At 34.0% G+C, this 25,934-nt stretch overlaps 1 protein-coding gene across 1 annotated transcript in view; it reads right to left on the minus strand.

Moving 5' to 3' along the window:
* Nucleotides 1-18,879, minus strand: part of LOC130809686 (protein transport Sec1a-like) — an 18,881-nt gene extending 2 nt beyond the window's left edge. Inside the window, exons 1-21 of the mRNA XM_057675453.1 lie at nt 18,697-18,879; nt 17,889-17,941; nt 17,533-17,614; nt 17,205-17,283; nt 15,961-16,011; nt 15,753-15,849; nt 15,644-15,676; nt 15,187-15,315; nt 14,513-14,695; nt 14,349-14,432; nt 14,175-14,273; nt 14,018-14,094; nt 12,235-12,331; nt 11,705-11,830; nt 11,496-11,591; nt 10,451-10,570; nt 10,255-10,335; nt 9,344-9,549; nt 9,121-9,211; nt 8,946-9,035; nt 1-527 (exon numbers count right to left, since the gene is read on the minus strand). The exon at nt 1-527 is cut by the window's left edge and continues 2 nt beyond it. Coding sequence (XP_057531436.1) covers nt 498-527; nt 8,946-9,035; nt 9,121-9,211; nt 9,344-9,549; nt 10,255-10,335; nt 10,451-10,570; nt 11,496-11,591; nt 11,705-11,830; nt 12,235-12,331; nt 14,018-14,094; nt 14,175-14,273; nt 14,349-14,432; nt 14,513-14,695; nt 15,187-15,315; nt 15,644-15,676; nt 15,753-15,849; nt 15,961-16,011; nt 17,205-17,283; nt 17,533-17,614; nt 17,889-17,941; nt 18,697-18,778 — 1,986 coding nt within the window. The 5' untranslated portion in view covers nt 18,779-18,879 and the 3' untranslated portion in view covers nt 1-497. The remainder of the gene's footprint in view (nt 528-8,945; nt 9,036-9,120; nt 9,212-9,343; nt 9,550-10,254; nt 10,336-10,450; nt 10,571-11,495; nt 11,592-11,704; nt 11,831-12,234; nt 12,332-14,017; nt 14,095-14,174; nt 14,274-14,348; nt 14,433-14,512; nt 14,696-15,186; nt 15,316-15,643; nt 15,677-15,752; nt 15,850-15,960; nt 16,012-17,204; nt 17,284-17,532; nt 17,615-17,888; nt 17,942-18,696) is intronic.
* Between the last annotated feature and the right edge of the window lie 7,055 nt (nt 18,880-25,934).

A 25,934-nucleotide genomic window follows, 5' to 3' on the forward strand; every position in this document is an offset into this window, starting at 1 on the left:
ATATACACACACGTTAATAATATCTCTATTAGGACAATGGAACAAGTCATCTTTCATTTCTCAATGTCATAACAAGGGAATTTTCACTAAAAAAACCTTGAATACAATAATTGACAAAAATCAGAAGCTGAAGGCTAATATTGCAATCTTTAGTTGAATGTATACTATGTATAGCACCCCACATCCAAACAATCTAATATAGGAGGACTTTTGTATATCTCTATGAAAATGATTTAAATCTTTCTCAACAACTAGAAAAAGTGCAGGATGAAACCTTCTCCCATCCCAACTCCCTATTTAATCTATAGCTTCCCCATAAATGGAAGAAAGTATAAGGATATGCAGAATCTCTACCTGAGCTATGTTAATTAATCTGAAATCGACCAACCTCTATCAAGTTGTCTTGATGCATGGGCCATTTTGCGGTACAAGGTCAAATATATGTTGATTAAGTATACAAAACATCTCTGCTGCTTTTCCTATTGCCAAGGAAATGCCTAAATTTTAAGGCCTAAAAGCTTGAGTTTCTGCAGAAGTATGAAAAAATAAAGTCAGCATCAAGAATAAACATACGACCCTAAGCTAGTATTGCAACTAAATTTTTTTTATCGCTTCTTTACCCATTGCTTCAATCACTTTACTAAAATTTTGTGTTTTTCTGGGGGATAGGAGTTGTTTATTGGATTCTTTTGAGCATGATTAGATCCAATTACATTTAAAATGTGGGCAATCATTTATGAATCCATGATATGACGTTGGACATATCATCATGATTCGAGTAGTTATTAGCAATTAATGGTCAGAACCATCTTATTCCTTTGGAAGAGCACTCTATATGCCGCTGACCTTTTTTTATATTTTTGTTCTTTTAAGATCTCATATTGCAGTTTCTTACTTATGCCTTATTCCAAACTCATATCAAGTGATAAGAACATCTAAGGATGACACCTCAAAAGTTAAAAGTATGGAACATCAATGGTAGGAGTTCTTTTCCTGCAAATCATAACTAAGTTACAATTGATAATACTGATATTACCCACGTAACTCCTCCCCCGTGCATTATACTTATAGCAGGAGAAAGGAAGGGGGTAAAACGTAAGGGTAGTTTGGACTTTGAATGTTTGGCTTGAAATAGTTTCTTGGTATATATATAGGCCTGATATGCCTTGCTAAAGTGTGAAGAATTAAGAAATTAGTCTTGTTTAGGAGTTTGGAGGCAGCTTCAAAGTTTTTGTTCTTATCAATTTTCAATAATAATACATTTTCATCCTCTTACTTCTTTTTGATTCTACAATTCTTTATTTGCAGAATTGTTCTTCTCTGTTGCGTTCTTATTGGATCACTCAGGCCAGTCTTATAACGCTCAATCAAAAGCAAACTATATCATTTGGTAATCCAAGAACTTCGGGATTCTTTACCAATTTGGATATAGAATGCGTCAAGGTCTCTAGAAGAAAAATTGAATGACAAGATGAATTTAATTTGGTAAACCTAGTTAAAGATGGCGGAGGAGTGCGAAGAACTTACCATGCAGCAAAACAAATTGTTGAAGATCAGACTCGGTTGCAAGAAAGTTAGGATCGATTTAAAGAAGAAATTAGTGCTTCTCTGTTAGCCAAGAAATATGTCTATTACTGATGGGGTAAAGGGTTTAAGATTCTTGGGTAATGAATCAATTAATGTAGACATGGAAATTTCAAGTCCAAGACGCTTTATTGTAGGGATTCTTTAATAGAAGGAATCAAAGGGGAAATAGCGACAACATGGGTTGTAGTCGGAGATTCAAGAGGCTGGAGATTTGTCTCCGAGGGAAATCCAAACAGGTGGATTCTACGAGCCAAAAGATATTTTTCTTTTTAGCAGTTGACGGAACTGTGCGGTAGTGGCGTTAAATTATGATGCTTTGATGTGGTTCAAATGGGAAAACCGGGGATCCTCGATTATCATATGGGAGAATCTTAATTCTTAAGCGCCTAATGCTAAAGTATTTTAGAGTTATACATGAAGAATCTTTATGCGAGTAGTGGTTAGCTGTGGTGCAAGACGGTTTAGTGGAAGAATATAGGAGACAATTGTGTCAGATGGCGTCGCCATTTGAAGACATCTACTAGGAAATTTCGTTGGCTGCATTTATTCATGGGTTGAAGGATACGGTTAGAAAAGAATTGAGAATTCTTGACTAGGACATGGAATAAGCTCTTAGAATCGAAGGTAAATTTGATCTAAAAATTAGGCCTACGATTGGGTTTTAGAAACAAAGGAGGAATTACTTATTCCAAGTTCCAACCTATCAATTCCAAAACTTCTTGTTTCTTGTTTAAGAACCCAAACCAGTATTTTCTCTGTCTCAAATTCTTCCACATCCTAGAAGAATTTATTCCAATCCAATTCTTCCCCTTCTTCTATCAACAATGGTAATAAAATTGCAGTAACATTAAGCGTTTGTCGGAAAAAGTTTATAAAGAAAAGAGCGCCAAGGGGCTATGTTTCAAATGTGATGAAAAGTGGCGTCTAAGGCATCGAAGTGAAAAAAAAGAACTATGAAATTAAAGGGGGAAATTAATGGAAGTGTGGTGGTTGTTATGGCTGACTCAGGGACAACCCACAATTTCATTTCTTAGGGAATAATCGAGAAGTTAGGATTGAGTTTGGAAGGTAATGAGGGATTTGGAGTTACTCTTGGAAATGATAAAGCTGTGATTGGGAACGGGAAGAATGTTGATGTGATGTTAGACGTGGATGCAATTCAAATAACAAGACTTTCCAACCAACTGATCTTAGGAGTTTTGATGTGATTATGGGAATGTAATGGCTTGAAAAATGAGGTACGACATAAATCAATTGGAGAGCAGATGATGGGGTTTCTGTTTGAAGGTACGCCAATAACGTTAAAAGGGGATCGTTCTTTGAGTAGGTCGAATTGGAAGGACAGAGGTGAGATTTTGGTGGAATTAAATCGACTTGAGGTGCCACTAGTTGCATTATCAATTGAAGAGACCCAAACTAGAAATGTTCTATCATTTCTTGAAGGATTGTTAGAGGAGTTTTCTGGAGTTTTTCATGTGCCTACTAGTTTATCTCCATGTCGAGGTCATGAACACCATATCATCCTAAGGAAGGAACAAACTCAGTTAGTGTTTGACCATATCTTTACCCACACATTCAGAAGGAAGAAATAGAAAAATTGGTGGAAGAGATGTTGCGGGCAGAGATAATCATGTCCAATATTGTCAGTTAAAAAGAAGGACAAATCAGAGATTCAGTGTAGATTTTTGTCCTCCAAATATGGCGACAATACCCGACAAGTTCCCAATTCCGGTTATAAATGAGCTATTAGACAAATTGTACGGAGCTACTATTTATTCCAAGCTTGAGCTCAAGTCATGATATCATCAGATTCAGATTCGACAAGAAGATATACATAAGACGACCTTCCCGACTTATGAAGGTCACTATGATTTCTTGGTTATGCCTTTAGGCATATCCAATGTCCTCCAGCCACTCTCCAAGCTCTAATGAACGATATTTTTCGGCCATATCTACGTAGTTTCTTATAGGTGTTCTTTTGACTATATTCTAGTTTATAGTAGGTGAAGACTCAACTCTCTTAAGTGATGATAATTCAAAACACATATTGATTAAACAAATAAATTTGGTAATTACATTTAGTTGTTTAAGTAAGTCTAAAATCATATTTGATATACATTTGATATGTAATATATATTTTAAGTTGGAAGATGTTGGAATATGCTTAAAGAACTTAAGTTTAATATTAAAGTTGTTTTTATAAGTCTTGAAATACGTTTCAAAGTTTTGAAGATAATTACGTTTACAATCAGGTTAGTTTCATAATTATATTTGAAATATTTTAATAGGTCAATGTTCCATGAAATTATATTTGAAATATTTTAATAGGTCAAGGTTCATTAAAAATTAACTTTGATATTATTTGAAATTAAGTTTGAATATGTTATTACACGTTTTATCTTAAACGGTTTATATTTGAACTTGAATTTTAAATATGTGCTTAAAGTAATTTGATGATTAAATATAGTATAAGGTACACTCGTTTTGCTAATTATAGTACACGGCTATATTTGATGTTAAATTAGTTGTTATGCAAAATATAGAGTTTTCTATTAACAAGATGCTATTTGAATTAATACTAAAAATAGAAAATGACTATTTGAATTAATGCTAATAATAGGAATTAATTTGAATGATTATTTAAACGTTGATAAATCTGGTTTTTGCTTAGTTTTCATTATCTTGTATAAGTACTAACGTGGCAGCATAGCATTGGATATTAAAGATAAATTACAGCACACAATGACGGAATTATTTTAGCTGTCAATACATGTCAGATTGAAGTTAAGCTTAAGATCTTGAAGACAGGCGCTGAATGACCAGGTCAACGGAAAATAACGGAAAGGAGCCTTATTGTTTTCCATGATGTGTTGAGGCGTAACACTATAAATACAAGGCTTCATTTCAGAATTAAGGATACATCTCTATACGCCTCTTATTATCTCTTTCTCTCTTGGCTTAATATTTAGAAATTCTCTAAGTGTTTTAAGAGTTGTAATTCTTAGTTCATCTAACTCTTACATTTGTAATAGGCTTAAGAGTTTAAAAAGAGTTAGATTAAGTTTAATACGCCTAACCAAGAATACTTTTTAAAGTGTTCAACTTGTGAATATCTATTGTGAGATTTTAGATTTTGCTTTTATTAAAGGGACTTGTAATACGGTTCTTCAAAGGGAAGAACGTGGTGTGAGGAGATAGTGAGATCTTCTTGTTTGTATTAAAGTCGGATTAATAAAAGGCGTTGAAATCCTACGGGTTGATAGAGAACCCATAGGCGGGGAGTAGGTTCGTTAGAACCGAACCTCGTTAACATATCGTGTGTTATACTTTAAAGTTTATTTTCCGCACATACGTTATTGTTTACGAATTGACTCAAAACAGTTCCAGAAAACAGTTTTGACAGACTCCTCAAACTCTTGAGACAAGCAACAGACAAAATTTTAAATAGCCTAAACTCTCTATTCACCCCTCCTCTAGAGAGTATTCAACCTCCTATTAACCTTCAGTAGGAACCAAAAGGAGCACACTCACCATCATTCTATTGTACTATCAAATTTGGCTCAGTATCATTTGTTTGCCAATGTTAAAAAGTGTGAATTTGGGAGAACATCCATAGCTTGTTTGGGTCATATAATTTGGTTGTAGTGGATTTGGATGAGATAAGAGCAATTTTACTGTGTGGTCTGTTTCACAAACTTTGAAAGAATTTAGATGTTTTTTTTAGGGTTAACGGGATATTATAGGCGGTACATTCATGGTTATGCATATGTTGCAACACCTTTGACACAAATTTTGAAGAAGAATAGTTACTTCAGCTTTTGAGAAAGTACAACAAGATTTGAGGAAGCTCTTGTGTTGGCAATGCCTTATTTTAAGATGTTATTTGTCACTGAAGCTGACACTTTAAGGTTTGGCCTATGGGTAGTATTGATGCAAAACTTGCACCCGTTGGCGTATTTTAGTAAGGCTTACTAGAGCAAAAGGGCAAGGAAATCCATATATGAAAAGAAGTTAATGGCCATTGTTTTAACAATTTATATATGGCAAAATTTTTGTTGGGAAATGGATTTATAATCTAGAAAATCTAAAATTTATAATGGAGCAAAGGGTTAATAAATCTGATTATTAGAAAGTGTTTGGTATGATTTCAAAATAAGATACAAGTTTGGTACGACAAATTCAGTAGTTGATGCTTTCCTTGACATCTATCATTATGTGGTATGGAGTTGGGGTTTTTAGTATCTAAGTGTAATGTGCATTGGGTGGATATCCGACAAAAAATCAAGGGAGATGCCCTGTTAGGACATATGTTGGCCGATTTACAGGGGGTGTTATCAAAGGTTTCCTCTCATGTTCCATAGCTTCTTCATAAGTACAATGCAACTGCCTTAGGAGGTCATAATGGGGAGTGTAAAACTTATCTTCGTATTGTCGTCGATTGGTTTTGGGATGGTATGCGAAGACAAGCAACCCAATTTGTTCGAAATGCATTGTTTGTCAGCAACCAACGCTTCTCTTTTGCAACATGCAGGGTTGTTACATCCACATTTTGTTCCATCCTTAGTTTGGGATGATATTATAATGTATTTATTCGATTACATAGATTTCCATCCACTATTAATTCTAATGGACACAAGGTCTTAATGAACATATTTTGGCGTGAAGATTTTCCTTTAGAGGGTACCAAGTTGAGTAGAAATACAACTTACCATCCACAAACTGAGGGCCAATTGGAGGTTGTGATTCATTTGTTGAAAACATACTTAAGGTGTTTTATTAATAGGAAACCAAAACAATGGGCAAATGGCTTCATTAGGCAGAATTTGGTTATAATACTTCACATCATATGACTACAGAAATTTCTCCATTCCAAGCATTGTATCCAGGGTTCTGCCTCCTATACGTCACTATCACAACAACACCGCTTCATTAGACAGTCTTGAGCAATTGCTGATAGAAAGAGATGCATTTCTGGATGAGCTTATATTGAACCTTATTAATTGCAGGAGGATAAACACATGTGAGAGGTAGGAGATAAGGTGTTCCTCAAGTTACAACCATATAAACATGAATCATTAGCTAAATAATTATGTGATAAGTTCACAACAAGATATTATGGGCCTTTTAATATACTTGTAACGATTAAGAGTATCACATATCAGTTAGATTTACCACCAACTAGTAAAGTATGTCTGATTTTTCATGAGCTGGCACGAGGTTTCTCTTTGGTAACTGCAAACAATCCTCTTCATCTTATTTCAGAACTAGAGTTAGTCTTTAAACTAGAAGCAGTCTTGGGGGTACATTATACGGATCACAATCCACGACTTATAGAGCAAGATTTGATTAAGAGGGAGCAAATGCCTATGTCTGATTCCACGTGGCAGTAATATGAAACCATTGCTGCCATAGATGTTAGAATCAGGATCCTATCTATGATCGATAAGGGAGTAAGATCTAAATCAGTAGAATCGAATAGTAAAATCGTAAGATCCTACAAATATGTTGTGATATGCCATAAGATAATTTATTATTAGTCTTTTTGGTTAATTTTAGTTTATTTTTTTAAAGTTTTGAGCTACACAATAAAGGTTTATACGATTTCATCTTTTATTAATTAAAAGAATACTTTTAATAATTCTTTATGAGCTGCGAATCAATAAGTACATGAATTTTCATAGTTGAAATGACAAAATATTTTTAACTTATTTATATGTAATTAAAAGGTAGAATATACCACCCTTGTATGTTTGTTCGTTAGATTGTAAGATCGTAGAATCGTGTTATGATCCTATCACCCATATTCTTGATCTGATAGAATCGATCCTATCATTATTAAGATCTTACCTAAGATTCAAATCGCTAGCCCATTATTAGACTGTAGAGTCGTAGAATCATAAAACATAATCAAAATTCTGACTGCCTTGGGGATGAAAAGCAAGTTTGGGTGGCGGGTAATTATATGACCCACGTGCCTCCTCCCCCCTTCCATTATACTAATTAGCAAGATAAGGAGAGGGGTAATTACTAAGGTAGTTTGGACTTTCTATGTTTGATTGTTTTCCATATATATATATATATATATATATATATATATATATATATATATGTATGTATGTATATATACCTTGTTAGAAATGTGAATAATTAAGAAATTAGTCTTGTTAGGAGTTTCGAAGCCACTCGAAGGTTCATGTTCTTATCAATTTTCAATAATAATACATTTCCATCCTTTAACTTTTTTTTGGTTCTATAATTCTTTGTCTGTAGAATTGTTCTTCTCAGTTGCCTTGTTGAATCACTCCGGTCAGTCTCACAGAATAGTCAGCTAAATCGGATATCTTGATGTCTACTCTTTTTCTAAGCAATATTATTGTTCATCATGGTAGAGTTGAAGTAAAGCCTTAGGAACATTTCTGCAACTATCTTGGTTATATGTATCAGTTCGGATATCTAAAGAATCGAGGATTATCAATAAATTTTGTTTTTAGTTGAGCATTTATTTTTTTGGTGGGTCATTAATACACTTTATATTTTTTTTCTGTTTGTTATCACATGGACGAGGATCTGAAGAGTATTTCCATTCCTCTTCAGGATGGAAAAGGATCAATTTTGCATTATGATCATCTTAGATTATCACCTGCTGGAAAGATACTTGCAGCTATCATGGCTCCACTTTGTAATGGCTATGTGCTGAGACCGGAAAAATTATGGATACGGCTGATAAGGCTCATAATGGTTAGTTTGTTCTTCCAAGGGAGATAATGGATTGTGATGTGGTTTTCTCTATGTGATTGTTTCATGTATGGTTTCACTGTGAACTGAACTTCCAAACACTTTGAACCAAACTTCTGAAAATGTCTTGCACAGGTAATGTTACATGGATTACATGGGCACCCAAAAGGCCAATACCGTTTCTGTTGGTATGTTACTTAATTCATATTCTTAGGTTTTCTTCAGAGTACCCTTATATGTAACCTGTATCAGATAAAGTCAGGATGATCTTTTGTTTGCCGTTTTTCTTGCTGGAACTCAGAATCCTTAATCTGGGAAATGTATAGCGTTGACTACAAAGTTAAGTTATGGCTGGCTCCACCAATTCATTCATGATGAAGAATAGAATGTCTGGAAAAGTATTCCGGTTGTTGCTTTCTCTGGATTACGCTGGAAGTTCCGCGATTTTGTATTTACTTGATGCTCTGCTGGTTCATTAACCTACTGCTAACTTGTCTATGATGTGTAATCCCATATTCTCCCTTAAGCTTAATTATGAAAGCTCGAGTGGCATAAACCAGAATCTAAGCGGATGCTTTTATGCATGCAAGATGCAACACAAGATACATACAAGAGAAGCTTACCGTTAAATACTGTGGAGGATCATCTATACTCGTCGCACCAAGTATGACTTCTCTCCTAAGTTTTGTTGTGAGCTTATAACAAGTGCGCAACTGAGGAGACAGCAATGAAAATGATCTTCAGATAATATATAGGCCAGCTATTAGTGTACCGGTAGCGAGCGGTACAAACATTTACCTCGGATCTAGTAGCTCCTCCAATAATGAATACGAAGATACGGGATCCCATCATCTTAAAATCATTGGGTGAATGTTTTAGTACCGAATCACTGAAAAAGACAATAAAGTTAATGGAAACCAGACAATGGTTAACAAAAGCTAAAGTATTATACCATTATATATCCTTCATGAGCCATGACCTCAAGCTGGAAATAAAGCTCGTGAAAGAAGAGTTGTATTACCCGCTTCCATCTTCAGAATGATGAGGGCGAGCCCAAGTTGCTGTTCGTCTTGATCTCATGGAACGCGGACCAGCTGTTGCTGTTGGTGCTGTGCTGACTGCAGCACTCTGACTTTGACTGCGCTCCCTGGTAGCTGGTTTGGGTTCATTAATATATTGATATTCATCCTTTGACAACTCACCTTTGTTCACGCTTTCTATGAGATCCTGAAATTTATTTCAAAACTGTATTAATTTCTATTTGTCCTTGTGAAAAGGGAAAAAAGAAATTTGTATCAGACTCTTTCAACTCATAATTTGCTTGTTGCTTGAAAGTTGAAACACTTTGTACCTGGATTCATAAGATGGATTTTATTCTTTTTTTTTTCCAAATAGTTGATCATATTTGAAATACAAGGCTGAAAAAACTGATGGATAAGCTACTTCATGCAGTACTCATTCACATAGAAGCTAGGGCAAGTCAAATACATATTTTGGAGGCAAACTCTGAAATTGCAGGACATGTTTCCGTGTTCTTGGTCTAAAAGAAGTATCAAGTGTCCATATACGATCCATGAAAGATATCGAGTGTATTTCTAATATATAAATGACCAATGGTGCCTAAGATGAAAATAAATGTATAGAATATAGCTTAGATGAATTACAACAAAAGCAAGATTGGATTAGCTTTGTATATATGATAACTCAGTAAATCTTACAAGTACAACAACTTTTATCTTATCATAGTGCACTGAGAGCTGATATATTATAAAGACTCTTATATAATTGTTTAATTTAAAACAAATTTACTCCAAAAGGTAGGGAAATGCTGCTAGATAGAAGAGAAAACAAAATGGGATAGACAAAGCAAATGAGCAAACTTAGTAGGCCATCTCTTAAAATAAGTGCATATTGTAATTTAAGATAACAAACCTCTAGCATAGGATAAAATTTGGATAATGCCCAAGTTTCCTCCTCAGCAATGGTTTTATCTTTTCTCGCAGCAACTTTTTTCTGGTGATAGATAGATGAGCAGAAGAAATAATAGTTAGCCGCCTATCACATGGAACCAAGACAAGTCAAATAGCACATTCCTTATAAAGCATCTAATTGTGTTCACTTATATTACCCTCTGACCATCAAAAGTTAGAGAGAAACTCCCCGGAGCTTTCTTCTGAATTTGCGATGATCCAGCTAGAAGCCTCATCTTTTTAATAGCCTTCATATCCTCCGCTGACAATTTGGCTAGCTGAAATCAAGCACATTATGAGTTTCTTATCTAGAAAGCAAAAATAATACTCACACTGCCAATACAACATTCAACAACCTCTTTATTATCACTAACAAGGGTAAGGTTGGGTACATTCGATCCCCAAAACCCCACCCCAAGTGAGAACCACTTAATGGTGTCAAGGTAATGAAATGTTGTTGGTTATAGAATGAAAATGTATAGAATATGTTTATAGAATGTTTAAAGAATTAAAATTTATAAAGAAATTTTATGATAATTTATAGAATGAAAAGTTATAAAGAAAAGAGATGCTTAGAGTTGGATTAGCATTAACCTGGGGCATTCCTCACTCCTCACAATTAAACGATAAATGTATTCCTATGACCGTCATTTATTACCGGCTAGAGTACATGTTACTAGCCATGCAATGATGCAAGTTTAGGGAGAGATTATAATTAGAAGAGCAAGCAAGTCATTTTTTCCCATTAAATGCTACGTTACAACAACCATAAACAACATTCTAAGGAGTGAATAATTTTTTATTGTAATCTAAACATTTGGATAGTACCCTAGTGTTCATTCTCTTTTGAGGCAAAGATTTATACTTTAGTTTAGTTTATGATAGACTATTAAGTATAAATCCTTATTCATATGACATTTTAGATGATGTTCGCAATCAAAGATCAATCTGAACAACCTCTTTGTTATTTTAAGAGTACGGTTGTTTACATATTGTCCTTCATGGCATTGAGAAAAAGAATGTTGTTTTTATTATCTAACCATTCAAGTGTCACAAGTGATGGGACCTGAAACTCATACCACGAGTATCCAGCTTTATTTTCATTTGAAGTGCCTTCCCCATATCACATTCTACTCTATGTTTATAAAAATTTAGAGTAAAAAGCAGCCAGAATCATACACAAAATTTGAAATTATATACTACCTGCATTAACTTTGTGGCCTTGTCTCCTTCAAACTTATCAGGGTGCACGCATGCATAGATCATTAGCAATCGTAATTTATTCTCAGAAGGTGCATCCTGAAATATAATGACATTTCACAAGGATAAGGTTATTATATGCTAAGCCATATACAGAATTTATTTTGCACTTTAGTAATTCAGTATCAAACACAATAACAGATTAAAGAAACCTGATGTGCCCTTAAGAAGGTGATGATCTCCTTCGTTGCAGCATCTCCAAATACTATATCCTGTTCCAGTTGTCCTAGGTCTCGAAGTTCCATGTCTCTGATAATTTTGTTTATTTTTCCAGCAATCTGCATCACAAAAGACAGCAAAATTCAATACACAATATCTAATGATATATTGGACTTGCATGAATATATCAGGAGCTCTATCTTGCAGACCTTAAATATCAAAATAGCTTTATTGATAGTAAGTGGGAGGTAGAAAGTTCAACCCATGAGGACTTGAATCCCGATGCATTATATAGAGTTTTTTACACTTGTATGTCAATGGTTAGCAGTTACATGAACATACCTTTAAGCGTCAAATATCGCTAACCCGTCCTTGTAGCATTACTAGAAAATTACAGGTTTGTTTTCACATTTGGGAGAACACAACAATTTCTTTCATCGGAGATTTAATTGTAAATGAATCATAATGAGTAAAATGACTGTGTAGCATATTAGGCTTGCACTTAAACTGAGGAAAATTATACCTCCACATGCAGAGAAAGCTTTTCCATCTGTTCAGTATACTGTGGCAGAGCTTGAACCATCTTTTGCAAATCACGTGTAGAAAGTTCCGCTCCATCTCTACACAAATCACTAATTCTATTAAAACTTGATAAAATGAGAGCACTCTCTTGTGCAGATTCAACTCTCAAATGTGAAAAAGTCAAGACTGGCAGGGTTTAATGATTGATAAAATGACAGCACTCCATCTCTACACAAATCACTAACTATATTAATACTTGATAAAATGACAGCACTGTCTTGTCCAGATTCAACCTCAGATATGAGAAGGTTGTATAAAATGGTGATCTGAAAAGATTACAATGATATCAAATTTTTTAAGGGCAATAACGGCAAACACCAGTTACAGAATAACTAGTTCACTCAAAAGCTAAATAAGAAGAGGAGTACAATGAACAATTTAATCCCTCAAGGTCCTTTTTCCCTAATAGAAGTACTATATTTATTATACAAATAACTTAATATGCTAAGATTTCTTCTCTAACAAACTCCTCTTCCTACTTCTCCAAGCCAATCTTCTAACAAATTCGGATGCAATTCCCACTATAACTCCATGTCGTCATTTCACAACAATAAAGGCCAAGAATATATCACTGGAAACTATAGTAGGTAAGAGACAACAACAACATTCCATTGCCCCAAGGCCATTAAGTTAGCACACATTGTCCAATGAATATATGTACTTGTGCATATGTCGTCTAAGGTATCATGAAAAGTTGTTCTAGTGTCTTCAAGTATCTATCCATTATAACGTTCAGTTATCCAACACTAAGAACAAATAACGACAAATTATTCACACACATTCTCCTCCGAAGTCTTCTCCAGGTATTCTTAGTCCCTCTCCTTGCTTTCTCCTTCTTATTCCTTCTTTGCGTTATCTGTAATGGTGTTCTTCAACAAGTATCGTATCTGAGAGCCCAAATCCATGTCAAATCCAGATCCCGTGTCCATATTCGTGTTGTGTTGTGCCGATACGAGTATGGTGGAGCTTTAACCCGTGTCCGGGTTATATAGGTTTGATGTATGTGACAATATCTTCCTGGATCCTGAAACCACTAGGTTCTAGTGCATATGCAATAGCAGAGAACTATTGCATATACTTCTTTCAACCTAAAAGAATAATAAATCTGCTTACAGCATAACCTCCATGAAATTCGCTAGCATCAAGATTTGATATGCTACACTAAAAAGCTAATAGATTAGTCATTGGAGTTTTCAGAAAAACAATTGAAAAAAGTCGTATCTATGAAAGAATCATCTCATAAATTGAAGTTACTGGCTCATTCTACGAGTGTCTTCAGATTTCAATATTATATAAAGAGATGTTTAAATAAGAATAAACTGATACAGAGAATCAAGAGGTTATTCTTTGAAAAAGGAATTTATTGGGAACCAAAAATAGAATTTATTAATGTAAAGCCTACTTGGTAGATGATTAGGGTGATTTTTTAACTGGTGATTATAACTATGTGGAGGAATTTCATTATCAACATAGAGCTTTTGTAGTGCATCTAAGAGGCTCAGATAAACTTTTGATAGTTACACAGATTTCCTCGTTACCGTCTACCTGTAAACTACTGGTAACAACGTAGCACGATATTTAAGAGACTGTAAACCATACCAAGCTTTGGATGGAAATCAAGGCTCTGCTCCAATAGCAGAATTCCATCATATAAGAAGAGAAAGTAAAAAATTCAGTAAAGTATGGAAAATTATTACTGCATAGAGTGAGTGTACTCTCACAACCTTGATGCTTGACTTAGCGCTGCAGCTTTATTCTTCGATACAAAGTTGGTCATTTTGTCGTGTAAGCGTTCACTGGCCTGGGATAGAGCATAGCATAAACTATTTAGAGTTTTAGCTCTAATATATTAGGAATAAGATTCAAGTCAAGGAAACATACTTCTGCTATATGCAAATGTCGAATCTCTAACCATACAGAATCACTATCTTCAAGAACAATTTCCTTTTTCTCGGGTTGACCAGTTGCTTTGTTGGTGACCTATGATGAATCAGACTTTAAATTTACAACAATTGTAAATAAACATAAAGGTAAGAAATTAACTGGTGGACAAACCTCAAGCACCAATTTGTTTCCATCCATTTCCAGCAAGTCATGGCACATAGCATCATAAGTCCACTCATGTATCACCGGAGCAATCTGTAAATGGAAATTAAAGTATTAAGTAGCAACAAAGTAGTTGGGCATGCAACTGGACAATAATGTTTTCTCTGGCTAACCTGATCAACAGATCTGTCCAGGATAAGAAACTCGCATGTTTCTTTCTGGGGGAAATTGGGAATTGTTGATTTATATGTTGTCAAACGGTCCCATACTAATGAAGCAAGCTTTGAAGGAAGTATTTCATTAGGGGCTGCTGCATCTGGATCCTTTGGAGCTTGATACCTTATAAAGGGGAGCTCCTATAAAGATTTATTAAATTCTATCAGCATCATATGAAAAACTGAAAATCAAGAAATGACAGTGATCAACTCTGATGCCATAATATGATGAGGTAATACTGCTAACTGAATTGCAGAAATTTTTAATTAGGTGATCATGTGAAAAATGATGCGTTAAAGTGAAAATGAAGGTCACTACATTAGTCCCTATACCAAAAAATCATAGGGTACAGAAGTTCAAAATATTTAAATTTACCTATCAGTAAGAAGCCAAGAAGTCTCGAAAAAAATACCAGATTTTGTTTTGCTAAGAACTACGAATGGGTAGGGTATTTTCGTAGGTATAGAAATTAAATTCAGATTATAATTTCTAATTCGTGTTGAAGTTGGAAAGGAGGGCAAACATGACATAGAAGAGAAAATAACCATATCATGAAATTATTGCTTGCGGCTCATCACACATGCGTCTAATCAAGAAAAATACTAAGCATTAGAAGATTGCAGCTATTCACCTTTAATGAGGCAAAGACAGTGGCAATACGTATTGCTAATACATTCATACAAGCATCAAATTTCCGAGCATTTTGTGAAGCTTCTCCATATAGCTCTTCCATAGCCATGTCATGATCAGTAACAAAAACCTATATGAATAGCATCTGGATAAATTAAACAGAGTTTCTAAATTGGCCAGCAAATGACAGACACTTATTACGACCTTGATGAAAATGATAGAGATTTTAATAATCAATATTAATGTCACAAACATAAATCCCCCTTATTCAAATCATTGGTAACTGTTGATCAGTGAGCATCTAGCTATCAATGTTGATGGGATTAATAAAAGTGACAGACTAATTTAAACGAAAAGCATCTGATGTGGGCATGCAAATTGTTTCCCTTTTAAGGTAGAAGTATATTTCAAGGACCACACCCAAGTGTTTTATTGGTATGAACTTGGAATTGTCAGACCTGGCTATCAACTGGAAAGAATTCCAAATTCATCTGCAACATAAAAGGAGGGTCATTAATGTGTAATATTTGAAGTGCTAGAATAAATGACTACAAAATCACCACTAACCTCTCTTAAAGCACCTATACGGGGTACCACACTCACATCGCTCTTGATATGATTAATTAAATCCTTTGGAACAGGTTGGCAGAAAAATACAAATGCTCTGCGACAAGGAAACAATATACAGAAACAAGCAGTTCAACAGCAAAGAACTTTTAACAACATATATACTTTAGGGATTTAGAAAAACTGGAAAGCTACACATACTACGTACTTTTTATACAGAGGTTCTCTCCCTGACATGTCGGACAAGAACATAACTATGCTGCAACAAGAAAAGAGCAAGAATTTTAGACATACAATACAAACACTAAATGAGGAAAATTAAAAAGACCTGAATTAGTTGAGATGCTCCAGATTTTCTTATGAATCGATAATTATTTTCTCTTTAAATTTAAAAAGTATTAGCAAAAAGTATTAGTAACAATATTAATATTGATATATTGATCTTCATAAACAATGACAGTCCAGATAACTGCAAGGCTTTAGCTGATACTGTTTTTGGAATACCGCAGACAAACTTTTTTACGTTTCTCATTAATGGGTACTAATTCCTTGACATATAGTTGGAAGAAAAATAGGAGCATTCAAACAAACATGAAATCATACAATTAGTTTCTTTATGACACTGATAGATTTGAATCAATTTAAGACACAATTCATCAAATCTTTGATCCACATTATTAGCGTCTCCATGTAAGGCTTAGCCAGTGCACTAGTTAATTCTTATAAACTTTCAAAGCATTTATTAAGAAAGGTATGCCTTCAAAAAGCAATACTTGTCTCTTTGTCTCAAACACGCAACATATATTGAATTCTAGATAAGATGCAATGTGAAAATAGTAGCTGTCAAAAACTATTTCCGGAAGTCTTTAGAACTTCTACAAGGGTAACATTCAAATGGTTTGACAACCACTTGACCGCTACACTTCTTGAAGAGCCAATTAAACATTTTTTTGTTGTAGCAGCTCTCAGTAATAGATGCATGAGATAAATCGAAATGAAACATCGCCAGAAAAATGCAAAAGCAGATCATAATGGATTGCAAAAAGATATACGCCCACAACCTATTCGATTGTTTTTTCACAAGCAATTTGCTACCCCATCCCCACCCCAAAAAACCCACTCATCCCTTTCATAGTGTAGGAAATGCTTGAGCTTTCAGTTATATACTTATATTGTCCCCACATACGCAATGTTATGCAGCAAAACAGAATATCAATCTGCATTCTTTTTCAAATCCTGCAAACCCAAGAAACAAAACATATAGGTGCTCTAGCAACAAGATAATCATGTAAACCACTTAATGTTGCAGCCAATAACAACACTACCCAGTCTCATTTTTTTTTATTTCCTCTTAATTGCTCTTGAGCTTCTGTAAACTTATCTAGAAAGCTTAAGTGACAATGCAAAATTAATAAGGACCAGTCGGTCAGAGCTAAACATAAAAGAACTTACTTCTCCTTGGTTGGCTGAATGAAATAGATAGCATCCAGTGAGGGCAATGGTTGCCTTCTCCTGAAAAGATCTTCCACCACTGTAGAAAAATGAAGATGACACTCAAAACTAAATACAGAAAAATTAAAAAATATCATTTATAAGGTGCTCAAATCGTATTTATTGAATTGAAATGCAATTTAAAAACCAACAAAAAAGGGGCATGGTAACTGGAAAACCAAGACTATAAGCACATTGACAATAGAGATATTACATTAAAGGAACTTTAGAAAACATAATTTAGCATCTTAAATCATAGAGGATCTTTAGTAAAACCAGAGATGCTCACATGAAATCCCTTGATCAGTGATATCCGCCATCTTGCAAGATGCGGACATAACTTTGACAGTCACTTTGTCCATGATCAATACCTTCAAGAGAAATTTAAGATTCAAAATATATTTCAAATACTGTGATTTGCAATTTGAAAAGTTGATCTAAAACATAAAACTATAGTTAGTAGATGTTTCCTTTAAAGTACCTTTATATATATCTACAGATATCTATGACTTTAGTTATTAAATTATGTCAGAACTTACACACTAATTACTGTTTGGCGGATTAACACACGGTTAGGGCTAATGAGACAATCAATGTGAAACAAACAGACAAATGAAAAAGTATTCTCTGGTGGGTTAAACAGACCTTCCATGATTTTGATTCAGCTGAGGTTGATTGGAGCATCTCATATAACAACCCTGAATTCATCCAATGCCGGTGAAGAACAATGAATTAACACTATATTCCATTGAACCGCTAACAATGTTGCTAATAATTATAAATTATAAAACCATACTATGAAAATGTGCCTTTTGACGCATCAAACAAGAGTGCACTTGACAATTTTTCTATCCATAAAGGAAAATTTGTATGCAGGGGCGGAGTAAAAATACAAAAATTCTTTATAGGTCATGTGCAATTTAAAAATTATGATATTTTTCTAAGAATTGTGTATATTTAAACGCTTAATATTTGCTATCGTAATTTAATATTGAGCCCCCAAGTATTTCAGAATCCGTGCAATCGAATATGTTGAACATGCTTGTTTGTAAAACAATATTATTTGATAAATAACGTTAATTATGCAACTGTTAGACAATTAATTAAAAACTGAAGGTACTATATAGAAATTATAGGCGGAAAAAGAAAAGGCATTGTCTAATTATGAACTCCTTGATTTCTCTGGGGTTCAACTTCCCAACATATAACGAAAAATAAATGCAGTAAATTCATCCTAAAATGAAGCAGATTTACGGTATAAATTAAAGAACCCAAAACAATCCCCATGATGGCGGAAATTATTCTAATTTAAAATTCAAAATGCTGTTAATGCAAGAGAATTGAACGATCAAGCTCAATCTAAGCTGAAATTAGGTCAGAAATCGAAAACCAAAAAACAAAATGATCAAATGAAAAGAGTTGAAAAAAAAAAAGGAAAATGAAGAAAACGCACGATCACGGCTAGTCATGCGGAAGTTCTTATAATCGTTAGATCCTCTGCGGCTGGAAGCGGACTCAGAATCAGACATTGACATTGTTGAGGGATGAAGAAGCTTGACAACAATGGCAGGTTGAAGAGAAAAAGAAAGAAAAGAGATAGGTAGGAGAAGAAGAAAGAGGAAGAGGAAGACAGAGAGAAATGCAAATGAGGATAAACGAGAAAGAAGGGCGGGAGGTAGTTATTTTTGTGTAGGCCTCATTTCCAACGGACGTGATGACAAGTTTTTTCCTACTCCACAACTATTTTTATTTTATTATTTGGTTTATTAATTAATTAATGTAAATTATACTGCTACTTTACTATTTTTATTCGTAATATAATTTTTATTTGTAACTTACAGTTTAAGGTCATAGTTGGACATTCTTAATCCTCTAATATGAAGCTTGACAAGAACACTCTACAAATTGGGAATTTAAGTTAATGTTTATTTATTACTCCCTTCCCTTCGTTTTTAAACAAGTTTTAATTTCGAATATTCACATAAATTAAGAAAAATAGAATTTTTTAAATGATAAATATATTATTTTATTAAATAATTCTCCTGTAACATCCCGGCCCCTCGGACCGCTGGTGACTATTCATGGAGACTGTAGACTAGCCCCACAAACCAACACAAGTCTTTCCAACGCACTTTGGCCTCACTCGTGCGCACCCGGGAAAACTTCCCAAGAGGTCACCTATCCTAAGATTGCTCCCCACCAAGCACGCTTAACTATGAAGTTCTTAGCAAATGGGCTCCCTAGAAAAGAAGATGCACCTTGTTGATATGAGTAGTCTATCAATCCTTTTTCAAGCTAGATCTAGGGTATTATAACTCCCTCCGAACCAATTTAGATGTCCCATTTGCTTGGGCACTTAAGGATGGTGTGGGGTCCATTAAAAAGGATAAATAGTAAAGGGTAAATAGTGAAGGGTAAATAGTGAAGGGTAGGTAAGTAAGGTATATGAGGGTATATTCGTAATTACTTGTGTGAACTAAGGATATTTAGGTAAAAAAAATTGACAAAAATAGAAATGGGACAACTAAAAAGACTTTGCCAAATAAGGAAATGAGACAACTAAATTGGTTCAGAGGGAGTAAATTTTTTGGAGAAAAAATGAGGACTAAAGGGAACAAAACTTATTATTAGTAAATAAGAACAGCGGTTATTGTTATTATAACCGTGTACTTGATTTAATCAAGTTTTATACCTACTTTAAGGAGATAATCGTCTGTTAGTTTAAATCCACATTATTCTCATGATCATTTTGATTTGGATTATTCCATTTTCTTAGAGATTTTATTTTTTATAAATAGCAATTGAATTCGGCTGTTCCTAATTATCCAACGTATGAACTTTGTTATTTTCATGCGATTATTTTTGGAAATCTACAAGAAATATTTTGCTTTTAAAATTGCCAATTAATTTATAATATTTTCTTGTGCAACTTATTGATTTTATTTTTAGAGAATTTTTATTCTTTTTGTAAGGGTTTTTGAGAGAGATTTGTAATTAGACTTGAGTAAGTCTAAGGGGGAATTAGATAGCTTTGAGAGAAGCTATTGAGGAATTTAGCTTTTAGTGAAGCTAAGTTTGTTGCTTTGAGTAAAGCAATTTGAGAGAGAAGTTAGCCTAGTTGATTCGCTTCGAGTGAAGTAAGGTGTTTATTGTAATTGTAACTAATTGCCTTAAACATAGTGGAGAATTTAGAAATCCCGAGGGGTCGTGATTTTTTCCTTCTATTTAGGCCTAGAAGGTTTCCACGTAAAAATCGTTTGTCTCTTTTAATTATTTCGCTCTAAGTTTAAGTTTTATTTATTTTATTCAATTCCGCAAAAACAGGGCAAAAACGCTTAAACTAGTAACAACAACAATTCACCCCCCCCCCCCCCCCCCCCTCTTGTTGCTGTTCCCGTTCCTAATTGAGTCTACCTTAAGCATTCGAAAACCATTGTCATCAACTGCAAGAGGTTGTCGAGATTCACCCATATGACAATCAGCATGAATATGACCAAATTGGGAACATTTGGTGCACAAAACTGGAACCCAATCATATGAACCTGTTGAGCTATGAGTTCATTAATCTCATTTGTGTAAAAGATTTCCTCAAGAAAACCCTCCGAAATATTTATATCAACCAAAACACGAGCATACATCAACCGGGACTTAGTAAGGGTTGAATTATCTACCTTAAGCACCTTCACTAAATACCCAGCAATTGATTTCAATGCCCCTTCAGACCAATACATCACATCAAGTTTAGGTAGCTTAACCCACACCGAAACCATTATCAAACTAGCCTTATCATACGAAATCTTAGAGAACCAAGGTTTTACAATAAATGGTTTCTTATCATACAGGATACCATTCATATTACATGCCTTGTCTTGATCCTCCTTACAACCAAACCTAATACGAAATACTCCACGATTTACCATACCAATTTTATCAATCACTTCCGAATCCTTTTAACAAAACCCTCAACTACTTGAAGAGGGGGATTAGCACTAGTGGCATAACAAACTACAGCATTTGACCAGTATTTAATTTCATCCTCAATGTCAGATTTCAAGATTTTCCCAATAGAACGAGAAGAGGGAGAAGGAGGCTTACCAGACGCCTCTTGGTGCGAAACTGACTATGGAACAGTGAATGCCTTTGGAATCACAGGTACAGCTGGTGTAGAAGGAGCCTGGGCAGGTTTCTTCCCCAAGGATTTTAGGACGGAAACCCAACTCATACCCACCGCCGCCTGAGAAGAAGCTGGAAAGCCGAAATCGCAAGGTGTTACAACCGCTCGCACAGGATCGAGTTTGGTTGTAATGACCCGTCTTAATATAGGATGTATTGGCGGAAACAATACACTAAGTTGGGTCACTATTTTATAACTTCGAATAAACTAAATCAAAAGTCATTACATAATAATCCAGGGAGTAAAACACTCCCATAAATAAAAAGATAAAACATCTAAACTTCAACTTAATGTTCTAGGTAACCCTACACTCTCTCAGTCTTATTCCCCAGTCGCTTCGAGTGAATTCAATCATCACCTGCAACAACTAAACAGCAAATTACCACTTAGTGGCCAGTAACTAGACTGTCCTTAACACCAAGGCTCAAATTTAAACAAAGAACTAATGCAAGGCTTAATTAAAATTCAAATCAATTAACAACGATCCAACCATACAAACCAAACCGATAGAGTCAAATAATGTTGATCAATTCAATTAATACGAAAGTAGGGTAACCAAATCAATTAGAACCAAGGATAACTTTTCCAAAACAGTTTAACAAAATCAAGTTAACAATATTTTCAAGTCGTACTTGGAACAGACGCAGTGAACAAATTCGCGGCCCACTGAGCCTAGATAAAGTCAGGGCGAACCTCGGGTCAACCACAATGATATAACCCTGTCTAAGAATGGCCAATCTCTCTCGTTTTCCGAAGATCTAGCATAACAAGAACGACAACTAAATCTAAAACCAATCTACTATAGATGTGCTGTCCAATCGAAAGAACCACTATAGACTTACCCAACGATTTCCAAATAACAACAAAACCAATGTTCATAAGGAACCACTATGGATTTACCCTTAAGAACCCAAAAGTCAAATTCCAAAACCAAATCAAATGTTCATAAGGAACCACTATGGATTTACCCTCAAGAACCCAAAGGCCACAATAACCATTTCCAAAATACCAAAACTCCTAAGAAGTAGTTCAAAACCAATCAAGATCAAAATCATACAGTTTAAGTTGTGATGTCTGAGTTAGGAATAAGGATAACTCGAACTTAATCAAGAATAAAATAAGTAGTACAAGAAATTAACACATAACCGAGCAATTAGGTACATGACCAAAGATGATAAATTAATAAATTAATCATATTTTAATTCCTCTTAACCTTAATTAATTCACAAAATTCAAATTAACTAGTTTAAGCCATTATTAAATAATAATTTTGTAAAATTAAACCCAAATTCATCAAAATTAATTTACACTATTACCTACTGATTGTAACATATTTTAGTGTTAAAATAATGTGGAAATAAATTAAAATCAATAAATTACAGCCAAATTACTATTAATAAAAAGTGCAGATTTTCCAGATTTTCATAATAATTTAAAATAAAATTAATCAAATCACGAAAATTAAATTTTAACCAATCCTAAATTAAATCTATGTTATAACACATCATAGAAGATTAAAATAACAATAATATATGCACGAAAATAATTAAAGCAAAATTTACAATATAAAACCGAATTAATCAATTTAAATTTTAATTAATTCTAAACAAGACTTATATGTTTAATTAAGAAACTAAGTGAAGAAAAATCTAGTTACCTGGATAATGGAGGAAAGTAATAATCTTTAGAAGATTAAAGAGAACTCCAAGAAAATCTCCCAAATAATTTGCAAAATAAATTCCTTGAAGTAAGCTTGAATAATTCAGAGTAAGTCTTCAAAAGTAGCCCAAAAATATGATAATATTTTGGCACTTGAAGAAAAATAAAGCAAATATTTTGTTATGTTCCTTTTTTTTTTTAGAGAAAACAATGAGAGAAAGAAAGTTTATGAGCTAGTTTATGAATGAATGAAAAATTACATAACAATATGCTAGTATTTATAGGAGGGGAAAAACCATCCCAAAAGACTTCTCATAATGGTTAAAAATTTATGAGCATTAGGAAGTTCAATCAACTTGAGGAAAAGAAAGATGAAAAGATTTGAAGGATGTTCATGCATTTATTCCATTCTAGAATGTACCAAATAATTAAGCATAAATTAGAATTAATTAACCTAATTAAACACTAATTTTACAAGCCTATCATGATAATAATATACTAAAAAAAATATTTAGTCCTCCTCATTTAAAACTTGTTACCACAAGTTGGTCGAAAATAAATAACCTAGGACATATAATAGTAGTACATAAATTTAATTAAAATAATATATTAACTCAACAACAACAACAACAACAACAACAACAAAAACAATAATAATAATAATGATAATAATAATAATAATAATAATAATAATAATAATAATAATAATAATAATAATACCTTACGCACATTTTAAATCACTTTATAAAGCATAAAAGAGATAGTTATAATAAATCACAAATAATATTATAATAAATTATTTTAAATTAAAGACTAGACTTAAACAAAAGTAACTAGAAAGAGAAATAAAAAGGAAATTATGCCATAGAGAAAATTCGGGGCATCATATTGGTAGACTGAAACTAGGACCTCTCCGGTGAGGACGAAGACCCCTCTCTAGATGAACAACTTCGGGACTGCTTCCTCGGAACCACTTTCGCCTTTGCCGGCCGGCCTCTCTTGCCTATGGCCGAAAATGGGAACTAAGAGTTCACCAATTTCAGAAAGAAAACCTAGAGGGAGAAAGATGAAGGAGAAAAGCTTGCATTGACATACATACTAAAATTAGTTTATAACATAAATAGTACTAATATTACTAGTATATAATTTTTCACCCAACTTTCTAAACATGTTCAAAACATACGAAAAATACTTTTAGTATAACTACACTTAATATAATCTTAATTATAATTTCATTAAATTAACTTTCTTTCTACTTAAACATATTTAAGCATATTATACTATAATTGAGCATATTATAAAGTAAATATAATGTAAAATTGCACATAAAGAGTAGGAGAAACTATATCGTACTAACACCAAGACTTAGTACTAAGTACTAATAAGTAAATATGATCGTCTAAGCTATGTACACCTAGATTTAGCTCTTTTAAAAACAGTATGCCTTTTAAAATCCTGTCTACCAAGTAGCTACTACTTTAGCTCTTTTGTTTGATGAATTTGTTTTCACCGCTTTGGTTTTATCTTCATTGTCTCTCTAGTTTTGAGCTTTGGCTCAAATTTATGATACCTATGACTGGATGCGTTCTCCTTTGGGGGCGATGCCTCTTATATTTGTTTTTGGTATTTTTCTTTTATTTTTAAGCTTTGTATGTGACTTGTGCTATAGCTATTGTTTTCTAACATTTAATATGGTTAAGTTTTAGGTTTTATTCAAAAGCAAATTCTAAAACCTAATTAAAAAGGTGTTTGCATAAATCACACTTTTTTTTGGATAATTCAGATAATGTTGTTCAAATTTATTTCAAAAGCTCAACAATAGTATATAAAGTTGTTATGAATGGGCTAATGCAATGGTGAAGAAACAAAAGGAAAAACAAGTGCAAAACTAACACGAAAACTAGAGTACCAACAACAATGGACAACAACACACAATATATGAGGTATCTAATGATACCTCCCCCTCAAACAAAGTATCTTATCATTAATATAAGCAAGAATACATTAATGGCTCACCTTACAAGCTTTAAGAACATCCTCTCAAAACAAAAGACTGAACCTTGATGTCAATCTCTCTCAAATGCCCTAATACAATGGGAGAAAACTCTCTTGGTTAAAACCCTAGTTAACTCTTAGTATTAGGCTCTCTCATCAACCCTAATGGTCTCCTAAGACCCCTTATATAGTCCCATGACATATTGAAAGCCTTAAGAAAAATGTCTTACAAGCCCACAAAAACCGAACGTAAAAACAAAAAGGTCTAATTTGACGTAGGCCAAACCGCTCCATTGAGCAGCATGCGCTCGACCAGTCGAGCGCTGTCTCTAAGGCTACCAGTTCCTTGCTACGTGTTGGCTAGATCGAGCCCCTCTTGCTTGATGGGTCGAGCAGCCTTGAATTCCTTTCATTCTTTGTGTGTTCTCAACCTTAAGACACTTCAAATCATCCTCATCAATCACTTCAATGATTGACCCAAAACATAAGCTCTCATATTTCGTTGCACTCACAACTTCGTTCTCAAACGTGCAAGCCAAAGAGTACGCTACGAGGTGATCGAACTCACCTCCATCATGAAGAGACTTGGGGCTTGACTCAACAATCTCCCCTTCAAACCCAAATCTCTCATCATCTTCAAATGTCACCTTCTTGGGTGACTTGTAATCATCAATGTGGCCTAAGCAACCACCTTCAACTTGCAACATATACAAGTTTCTCTCACTCCTTCTTCCTCTCATGAGCAACATGCTCTCCTTAATGACCTTCAACAACCCACCGCTAGCTTTAAAGGTGCATCCCTTAGACTCTAACCTACCAAGGGATATGAGGTTCCTCTCAAGCTTAGGAATGTACCTCATACC

This window comes from Amaranthus tricolor, chromosome 4 (assembly GCF_026212465.1).
Source record: "Amaranthus tricolor cultivar Red isolate AtriRed21 chromosome 4, ASM2621246v1, whole genome shotgun sequence".
Taxonomy (NCBI): domain Eukaryota; kingdom Viridiplantae; phylum Streptophyta; class Magnoliopsida; order Caryophyllales; family Amaranthaceae; genus Amaranthus; species Amaranthus tricolor.